The following is a 9,551-nucleotide window of genomic DNA, read 5'->3' on the forward strand; positions in this document are numbered from 1 at the left end:
CCCCCCCCCCCTTCAGTATCCCATCTATGCTGTTATATTTACTTGAACAACCAGCGGTTTAGGCTTTGGCCCTCTTTTCCGATATCCCATCAATTGCTCTTGCCGTTCCCTGGGGAGGAAAAAAGGATAGTGTTGTTAGCAAGAGGGTCTCCTCATTCCTCTTTGGCAGTGCCAAGCCATGGAGCCAATATTTCTTCTAGAGAAAGAAAGCTTAGTGGCAAAGAGCACTAGCCCTGGAGTCAGGAGGACCTGAGTTCAAATCAGGCCTCACACCTTGGGCAACTCAACCCCAATTGCCCTGCCTTCCCCCCTCCAAAAAAAAAGAAAGAAAAGAAAGAAAGCTTAAATGAGCCAAAAGGGGGGGGGGGCATTAAAAGCCACTGGGCAAGGCTAGAGACCCTAGGCCCTGTTCTCTGGAGTCCCTTCCTTAAAAGTGGGCCTAAAGACAGATAGAATGTTTGAATATGCATGTTTCTCCCCACCCCCAGGTAAACAACATAATACCAACACAAGGCAGTGTCCTGTTTCCCTTAGATGAACCTTCTTTAGCAAGAGCCTTCATCTGAGAAAAAGGAGAACGATCTGGAAGGGGAGTAACTTTGGGCTCCTGGGCAGTGACTTACCATTCCAAACATCCCTAGCTTAGGGATTACTGGGGCATTACTGGACAAAATGAGATGGGGGTGGGTGGGTGGGAGGGAAAAGACAGAGAATCCAATCAAGTGCAAATGAGGTATGTGTTGGATTCATCACTCTCCATCAGTAGTCCTGGACGCTAAATGACCTCATTAGGATTCAGATACCGAGTACTGCCAGCTGAAGGTAAGACTTTCCAAAAGGCCAGGCACTAAATTGGGGGAGGAGCTTCGCCCTTGTTTACACAAGGCAAATGAGCCAATTAGAGCCTGGAGGTGGAGGAGAGACTAGAAGACTAGAGCCTAAGCAGGTGAGGAGTCACCTCCTTAAACTGTACCCCTGGCCCATTCTCTAATCAGGTGGGGAAAAGTTGGAGGCTGAGGAGACTGGAAAAGCAGAATCTCACTAAAGATTATCTCAAGGCCGGCCTCAATTTTGAATTGGCAATAAAGTTTGCCGGCTGCGGTACATCTTCAGGCTGAGGGGTGCATTGAGAAGGGTGACAGATTGAAGGATGCTCTAGGATGACCTTTCCTCTAGGATGTAGTTTCCAGTGTTCTCAGGAATTAAAGACCTTGTTTCTCTGTAGGAGAGGACAGGTCTCCAAAGACACATCCCCCTCTCCCATGAGAGTCTGGGTGCTAGGTCTATGAGGCAAGGGTAAGGGCAGAGCAGGTTGGGGGCAGGAGCATTGCTTCGAAGTTGCATGGCATTGCAACATCCTGAGTTTAACTCTTTGGGGACCCATTATGCAACATGGCATCAGCCAGTGACATGGTTATGGGGTTGTGAACTCCCCTGGGTGGGGGAACAAGCAGGGCACTAGGCGCCCCCCTGTGCCTGGATAAGCAACTTCCACATTAAACCCCTCCTAGAGGGCGGCCAAGGTTTACAGTTTTAGCGCCAAACACACAACAGGAAATAATGCAAAATATAGGAGGAGGGGGGAGAGGGCAGAACCTCATACAGTCGAGCTCGAAAGGCCCAGGGGCTGCTCCTCCTCTCCCCTCCCTTTCCCCTCCAGTTCTCCCTGAAATAGACTACTAAAGGCACCAGCAGAGAATCCAGCTGAAGCAGCTGCAGCCTGATATGCATCTGCTCGGATGCAAGGTCCTGGGGAAGAGCCTCTTTCAGCATGACATTGAGATAGCATTCCCTATCTCACCTTCCCTTCCACCTCAAGACAACACAGTTCTGCCACAACTTTCACTGTCTCTGGAACCAAACTCACGCTCTCAACAGCTCCCTTCTCTTCCTCTGCCCCTCACAAGAGAGTCACAGTTGGGTGTATACATGTGAGGGAAAGTGGGGGGGGGCGCTAACAGTAAAGCTTAAGTGTGCCCCAAACTGTAGCAAAGGGAAGGGGTTGGGGACCTGTCCACTTCATGCCGGCCTCCTACAGGTTAAGTTTAGTTCCATGACGTCCTGGTGGTTGCACAATGCCAGCTCCTGAGGAGCTGCTCCGCAGGTTAAGGGTGCCAAGAGCCCGGTGACTGTAAGAAAGTGAATACCTAGGCTTCGGGGGTGGAGCTGGAGGGGTGGGGTTGTGAGGGGGCAGTGGGGGACCAGGCGTGGCTAAGAATCCTGGCAGTTGCAAAGGCACCCGCAAGGCTCTCTCCCAACCCCCTTCCAACTAATCCCCCAAATATCAAACTCTCTTGCTTGCACCCACCCTCCCCTGGATGATGTAAGAGCCAAAGACATTTCTAAAGTAGCAGAGAAATTTGAGGGCGTCCCCAAGATAGAAGGGGGACATACTGTGCGATCCAACCCCCACCTATTTCTAAAGCAGCTTCTCCCGCTTTCCCTTTTCCATATACGGTCACTGCAGGCGGCCGCCGCGGCTTCGGGGATTCTCACCTGTTCTGGAAAGCGATCAGCAGTCTGGGATCCAGGATATTCTCCTCGGGTTCCCACGTGTTATATCTTGCAAAGGGAAAGGGAGGAGGGAGACACATCAGAAGAAATAATCCACCTCTGTGGCTGCCAGGAAGGGGAACGACAAATAAGGCCCTGCTTTATCTTAATGAAGCAAAAGCTGCTGCTGGGTGTGTGTGTGTGTGTGTGTGTGTGTGTGTGTGTGTGTGTGGTGTGTAGGGGAGGTTTTGTAGGCACCAGAGTCAACACCCCCCCCCCCAACCCCACGAGTTCTCTGCAAACCAAACTCTAAATGCACAAGCCCAGGGCAGGGCGAAGGGGGTGCGGGGAACCGTGGGGAGAAAAATAAAACAGTTTATTTTGCAGAGTTATTAGCCAGGAATTTTGAGCATGTTACTGCGACATATTCTAAAACCATTTTGCTCCTATGAACACTGTGTGCAAACAGCAGAAATATAAAGTCGCCGTCCCCCCTTCTCTCTTTCCGGGCACCCCCAAAGGGTTTCAGTCATCCCTTACTTGACCCTTAATTCTATATTAGCCAGTCGTCCCTCCGGATGGAGGGGAGTTCCGCTGTCATGGTCATTCAAATCCCAAATATTCGGCAACACAAAATATATGCGTGAGTGTGTGTGTGTGTGTGTGTGTGTGTGTGTGTATGCCTGTGTGTGCGTGTCTCTATCCGGTGTCATCGCATTTCAAATAAAAAAAAATCCGAACCAAAAGCGCTACAATGACAGTTCCCAACATTTTCTGCCTTTTTCCTCCCCTCCCTCCACCACCAGGAGGGAGGAGACACACAATTGCATTTTGGTCGCTTTTTAATTTTTTTTTTTTTTGGTTTTGCAATATGGAGCCGTTCGGTGGAGGGAAAGGGGAAAGAAGCCATTTTCTGCTGCACATCAGTCAGTGCCTGCTCGCTCCCTCCCTTCCTCCCTCCCTCCTCCGGCCTCCCCGGCTCGGCTCCACGTTTCTCCAGCCTTCTCCTAGCTCTTTTTAGTGCATAAATTAGTGATGGCATTTCCCGGAGAGCACAACACAGGGATCCAGGCTAAGGACTCTGCAGCTCCAGCTTCGCTAGTGCCTGCCACCGACCTCCCCACCCCCTCCCCCCTTTTGCCCCCTACTCCGCCTCCCGTTTATTTCCCCCCTCCCATTTCTGGTCCAGCAGTCCAAGACACCCGCTCTCTCCCCACCCCCGCCTCCCTCTCTCCAGGTCCACTACTTACTTGGGGGACCAGCCTCTCCATTTCACAAGATACTCCACTCTGCCCTGCGGGGGTGGAAGAGACAAGACTCAGCCCTAAGCAAACGGTTTGCACAGTATCTCTAGCTCTACCTCCGTGGCTCCCCGGATCCTTCAGCTTCCCCAACCCCCAACTCCCTTCTTGTCTCCTCTCAGTCTGTCTCCCTGTCTCCTCTTTTCCCTTCTCTGTTCTTCACGGTTGCCGTTCCCCTCCCTTGCAGCGGCTGCCTTACCTTTCGGATTCGCTTCTTCTCGATGCTTTCCACCGCGAAGACGTGCTCTCCAACAGCTGGCAGCTCCATGTTGGGGCCAGAGTGAGCCCAAGGCTCGAGGGGGTTGGCGAGGTTGCAGGCACTGCTGGCTCCCCCGGGCGTCCTGCTGCACCACTGGCTGAGTGGCCGCCACTGCCACCGTTGCTTCTGCTCTTGCTCTGCTCCGCCAGGCTGACTCGCTCCCTAGACCTCTCACAGCTCCTGTCTCTTGCTCTCACAGACAACTGAGCCCCAGCCGATCCTGCACAAGCAACTCATGCAAATCCCGGACGTCAGTGGGGCGGGGCCTCGGCAGGCCCAGCTTGTCGTCAAGGGGAGGGAAACAGAAGGCGATTGGTGCAGCCGGGCCTGCCAAGGCACTGGAACTGGGCGGGAGGAGGAGAAGGGAAGAATGGGAGGGGGGAGGGGAAGAGAGACTGAGGAGTGAGCCAGCCAGCTACAGAGGAAGAGAGAGAGAGGGAGAGACAGAGAGTCATAGAGAGAGATGGAGGTTTGGGAAGAGGTATAGGGACCAGGAAGAAGAGGTGTATCGGGAAGAGAGCCTGTGCAAGGTTAACAACATAGGAAACTGGGTCTTGGTGAGCGAGGGGAGGAGGGGGAGGGGGAACGCCGGGGGGGGGGGGGGAGAGGGATGGGTCTTCCTTCTCCGCAGTCATTGGGCTGCTTATATGCTCTTCCCTCTCTGGGTCCCTTTCTTGCTGTGCACAACCTGGGGTCCTCTGCCGGGGGCCACAGAGTCAATCTATAGTGTTTCAAAATTGCACCGAATTGCATCGTGTACAGCTAGAATCACACAGGAAAAATTTCCTGCAGGGGGCGGAATCGATGCTAGGGCAGTCAATGCGACTCCTTCCCTCCTAGGTCCAGGTGGCCCTTACCGTGCCGCACCTTCGAAGGCTTCTAGGAATGAGGAGAGGAAAGGAAGAAGTGACAAGAAAAGGTAAAAGGGCAGGGAGAGAAAGAGGCAGGAAGAATCCCCTGCAAGAAATGAGACAAATGACCAAAAAAAGTAATACGCCCAGAGGAACTGGAGAAGAAGCGCTCAAACAAGATTACCAAAGCCTGGTTCCTAATTTACTGATGGCGTTTCCTCCTGGCACCGGGAAATGCCTGAAAGTACAGACCCCAGCAGCCTCCGCGGCGAACCAGCGGGAACAGAAGACAAGAAGGGGCCGGGAGAGAGGGCGAGGAAAGAAAGCTAGAAAACTGAAGAGTCGACTTACAGGAGGAACTGGAGCGACGCTGATGGACATTGGGAAGGGACAAGGAACGAGGGTTGGTTAAGGCAGAGAGAGAGAGAAAGGAGTCTGGGGATGAGACTTGAGGAGAGGGAGAAGAAAAGACAGCAGAGCTAGGAGCACATCCGCAGGAAGTGAAATGGAGAACAAGGATGAAGAAAAGACAAACCTAGGAAACAGCGGAGGACAGAAGAAGAAACAGACTAGCTCACTGGCTTCTCAGCTAGCCTTCTAATGGACCTAGAGCCCTTTTCACCAGCTATGTTCGGTGGTTTTCAGAGACCAAGGACGTGTGAAGTTTAGCACCTACTGTGGAGAGGCGGTCCTTTCGCCGGCTAGGGGCGCTGCTGCTTCCCCCTAGGTTGCTCCGAAATCCCTAATACTCCATAGGAGAGGTGGTGAGGGTGGGTTGAATAAGGGTCCCAATGCAGGAGAAAGGATAGGAGGTTTCTGCCTGAGGGGATCTCTGGTCCTCCCAAGGACCTGGGAGATGCCTAGTCCGGCAATACCTGGTATGAAATAGTCTACAGATAAGAGCAGGAAGGGGGAAAGGGTTGAAATTGTCGGTGTTTCCACCCTTACCCGAAAGTCTCCGAAAGACACGGGGTTGCAGGACAGCACTGGAGCCTCGGAGAGCCAGGAGGGCACCAAGGGGAGAGATTATAGTAGTGAACCCCGAAAACCGCTAGGAGTTAGCATTAATAAATGAATTCACGAGAAGATTGAAGAATGTTAACTGTGTAATAACTGACTCCCGCATTTACAACTTCTAGTAGTACTATTACTACTGCTACCGATACAGACTGGCACTACCTACAACCATGACTGATAAGACTGCGCAGTAGTCGCAGTGGAGGGAGTAAAGCGGCTTTTGCCGAGACTCTCTCCCAACAAATACAAAGTACAAATCTAGTTTTCCTGCAAATAACTTTCGAAGCCCGAGGAAGCAGTTCGTTCTCTGACCTCACAGGGCAACAGGGGAATCCTGGGCTCAAGGAGATTAGATGGGGGAAGGAACCTCAGGGTTCTGACCTCCAGTCCCTGATACTCACCAGTCAGAGCTTAAATAGGGGCAAAGGAAGAAATTACCCACGATCTTAAAATCTACATCTTTTAGAGAAGTTGTTGTTTTTAATACCCCTTTAGCTGGAAGATACTTTAATTTGTGTTGATAGATGAAGATACCTTTCTATTTTCATCCCTGGTTCTATCCATTAGCTTCTTTAAAGAGTCAGAAACAAAGGGAGTGGGGAACAAGTGGAGGGATAGAGAAGAGATGCTGTACTCCCAAAACAAACTAGGTTCTATTAGAGTCAATCCCCTGGGATCGTGGTTTGAAAGGAAAAATACAACCGAGCAGTCTCCAGGTTTGTAGCTAGCTGTATACTCAATCATACTTCTCAGATAGGAAAGGGTGGGGGCTTCTCAAGCCTCTTCCCGCCTCCTAACTCTAAAATCCCCGGGAAAAGGGGACTCAAGTCTTCTGCTACAAAGAGTCTGGTTCACCTGACACTGGGGGAGAAAGCCCAGTTGCAACTCCATCCCTCCTAGCCGCCAGGGGCGTTGGTCCATTATAGGACGCCGATTTCTCTTCCTCCGAGTTGGGGCCCTTTGCTTAAAGCTCCCTTAGCCGGGGTCTTGGTAAGGAAGAGAAGACAGTATTCGAAGCCCTGGTGGTCCACGTGGCGTTGGATTCTAGGTTTGGCTCGAAGCTTTGCCCGACGGCCGGAAAGGACCCAGATTGGGGGGGGAGGGTGCTGGGAAGGGGGAGAGGGAGAAGAGTGACAGAGACAAGAAAGGGACCGAGGCCGGAGTGTTTTCTCTTCCGGAGTCAGCTTTAGAGACAAACTAAAGAGTAAGCAGATCTTCGGGGACTGTCCCAAACCCACTCCAGCCCCCTACAACACCCCTAAGGGCCCCTGTTAGGAGTACTTGGGAGGATGATTTGTAAAGTGATGGAAATACACAGGCGCCCAACAAACGCGGCGACTCACTGCCTTCGATCTGTTATTTATTTATTTACGTACAAAGCAACGCGGTGGGAGAGAAAAAGTAAAAAAAAACTCACAAACTTCCCACCACCCTTTCCCCTGCCCATAAGAAGTTAAAGAATAGCAGCATCTCAGACCGGGGCCAGGGGCCAAGGGGAAGTCTAAAGTGAGAGAGAAAACAAATTAATCTGAAATGTGAATGGGGAGGAGGTCTATCCCAATGCCTTGTCACCCGATTTTGAGTCTCTGTTTTTCCCACAGGGCAAAAAACGCGAATATCTCCTATCTTCTCCTCCCAGACGAGCCTAGATCACCATGGATAGAGAGTCCTTAGTCCAGATTTCAGCAAAGCTGATCTCACCTAAAGAGAGAACTTAACACAGCAACAAAAGCCTGAAGGGTCCAGACACTGGGGTGTAAAGACAGTAGAGCACAGGGCTAGCCCTCTCCTGGAAGAAGTCTATCCCTCCTCTATATCGGGAGGGGGGACAGCTCTCAAGGCTGCACAATGAAGAGTTCAAAATAGATTTGAGGGCTGTTTTTTTCTCCCTCTGGGCTAGAAATGCCCTCTTGTCTGTCATCTTCTTGGAGGTTTGAACAGCCCTCTCCGAAAACATACCTTGTGCCCCATTTACCGAATGGAGTTCGCCCTCCCCTCCCCTGCACTGGTTGGAGCCTGTAAAAGAAAGGGACCTCCAAAGGAGCTATGCTACCCATCCCGGGCTGTTCCCCAAGTTCGGGCTGCCACAACCCAACCCCTTGGAAGTTTGGGGTCCCCTTAGCTAGTGACAATTTGACAACTGATGAAGGGAAAATGCATTACCCCTTCCCCACTTCCATCTTCAATTTCTTCCAGACCAACTAACCTCACTCGACCTTAAACCCCGGAAAATATTTACTCCCCTAAAAACCCCTAATCCATAATTCCTCTTCTCTGAGGGAAATTCCTTCCTCAAGTTGGAGACTGAGAAGTTCTCTCCACCCCACCTTAAGGTTTTCCCACTCAAGAGCCGCTACGAATTCTTTCACTGGATGAATACTCCTACAGGATGGTGACTTTTTCAGAACTAGTTGGGACCAGTAAGTAGTCCCTTTATTAAGTGGTCGTGTTCTGTCATAGCTTCATTCTCCAAGGGAACTGAAGGTGAAATTTCTGAAAGATGAAGTTGAAGGGGAATTTACAGAGTGACAAATCTTCCTCGGGATTTACTAGACCGTTCATTTCTGAAGCAAGTGTCAGTCTGGAAACTCTCCTTCATTTATTGCGAGTATTATTAACACTGTATTTTTAGCGGCAACTGAGGGGAATCCTTAGGGGAAACGTGCTGGATTCTCCAGGGGAAAGTTGCAAAGGAGGAATGCAGTCGTTTTCTTTTTCACCCCTTCCTTTTTGACTTCCAGACTTCAGCAACTTTCAGGAACTCTGTAATTCTCCCCCTTCCTCAGTTAAGAGGCAGGGGGATAGAGAGAGGGAACCAGTTCTTTATGGTCATTCTCTCTCCCACTTGTGTGGAAATGCTTAGCTCCTAATGACCCGGATCTCACAGCTTCGCGGCGAATCAGTTGACTAGATCCCTCCAGCCTTTCAGTTGCGGACTGGAGAACCGGTATAGGTGCCCGGGCAGCAGACTGAAGCAGGGGAATTGAAAGGAAAGTCACAGGCGAGCCAGCAATACCCGGCAAATAAGAGATCGGAAGTCCCTGGGCTCGAATTAGCCAAGCTGGAGGTCCGGCCCCGGCCCTGGCCACGCAAATGCGAGTCCATTTCCACTCGTTGGAACTCTGGGATAGCCATCGCACTCATCTTCGCTTCCCCCGCCCTTACATCCACGCACACACACTTGAATGCAGAAGATCGTGGGGCACAAAGAGGGGAAGTGAAGGATTAAAAGCATTTAAAATATAGCCCCCACTTCTTAAAAGCTAAGGCAACCAATCTCTGCCCCCCAACAGTAAGAAATCGGAGAAAGTGGAGGCCTCGTCATCGAACTCCTGACCAACCCAATGGACACTTATCCCCTCTTGAGATCCACTTTTTAAATAATTAATATTGAGCCTTGGGCTGTCCTCCGCTGGGGTGCGTTCACTAACGTTTGGTTTATTTTGTTTGCGTATTTTTTTTTAGGTCTGGCTCCGGAGTATTTCTCCTGCCGTTGACATTCATGATTCACACCCTCCGCTGGCTCTCAGGGCCCTCTCTCTGAGCCGGGCTTATACCAGCCATGCCCTGAAACCCATCGGTGCCCACCACACGAACGGCAAGTCCCCCCCCCGCCCCCTTCCCATCCCC

General features: G+C 51.3%; 1 protein-coding gene and 1 long non-coding RNA gene across 3 annotated transcripts in view; one reads left to right on the forward strand and one right to left on the reverse strand.

Moving 5' to 3' along the window:
- Positions 1-4,305, reverse strand: part of CBX4 (chromobox 4) — a 7,372-nt gene extending 3,067 nt beyond the window's left edge. Inside the window, exons 1-4 of one of the 2 annotated variants that reach the window (XM_069076085.1) lie at positions 3,994-4,305; positions 3,744-3,787; positions 2,497-2,562; positions 43-109 (exon numbers count right to left, since the gene is read on the reverse strand). In XM_069076085.1, the coding sequence (XP_068932186.1) occupies positions 43-109; positions 2,497-2,562; positions 3,744-3,787; positions 3,994-4,062 (246 nt within the window). In that variant the 5' untranslated portion in view covers positions 4,063-4,305. Of the gene's footprint in view, positions 1-42; positions 110-2,496; positions 2,620-3,743; positions 3,788-3,993 lie in introns of both variants that reach the window. The other variant, XM_069076084.1, reaches the window with a different exon arrangement.
- A 145-nt stretch (positions 4,306-4,450) lies between these two features.
- On the forward strand, positions 4,451-9,333 carry LOC138152239 (uncharacterized). The gene is made up of 3 exons (XR_011166065.1): positions 4,451-4,610; positions 4,894-4,972; positions 7,523-9,333. It is a non-coding gene; the product is annotated as an uncharacterized lncRNA (long non-coding RNA).
- Positions 9,334-9,551: the final 218 nt, after the last annotated feature.

Source organism: Petaurus breviceps, unplaced genomic scaffold, assembly GCF_028583685.1.
Source record: "Petaurus breviceps papuanus isolate PSGF00001 unplaced genomic scaffold, PetGlider_PUasm1.0 90925, whole genome shotgun sequence".
Taxonomy (NCBI): Eukaryota; Metazoa; Chordata; class Mammalia; order Diprotodontia; family Petauridae; genus Petaurus; species Petaurus breviceps.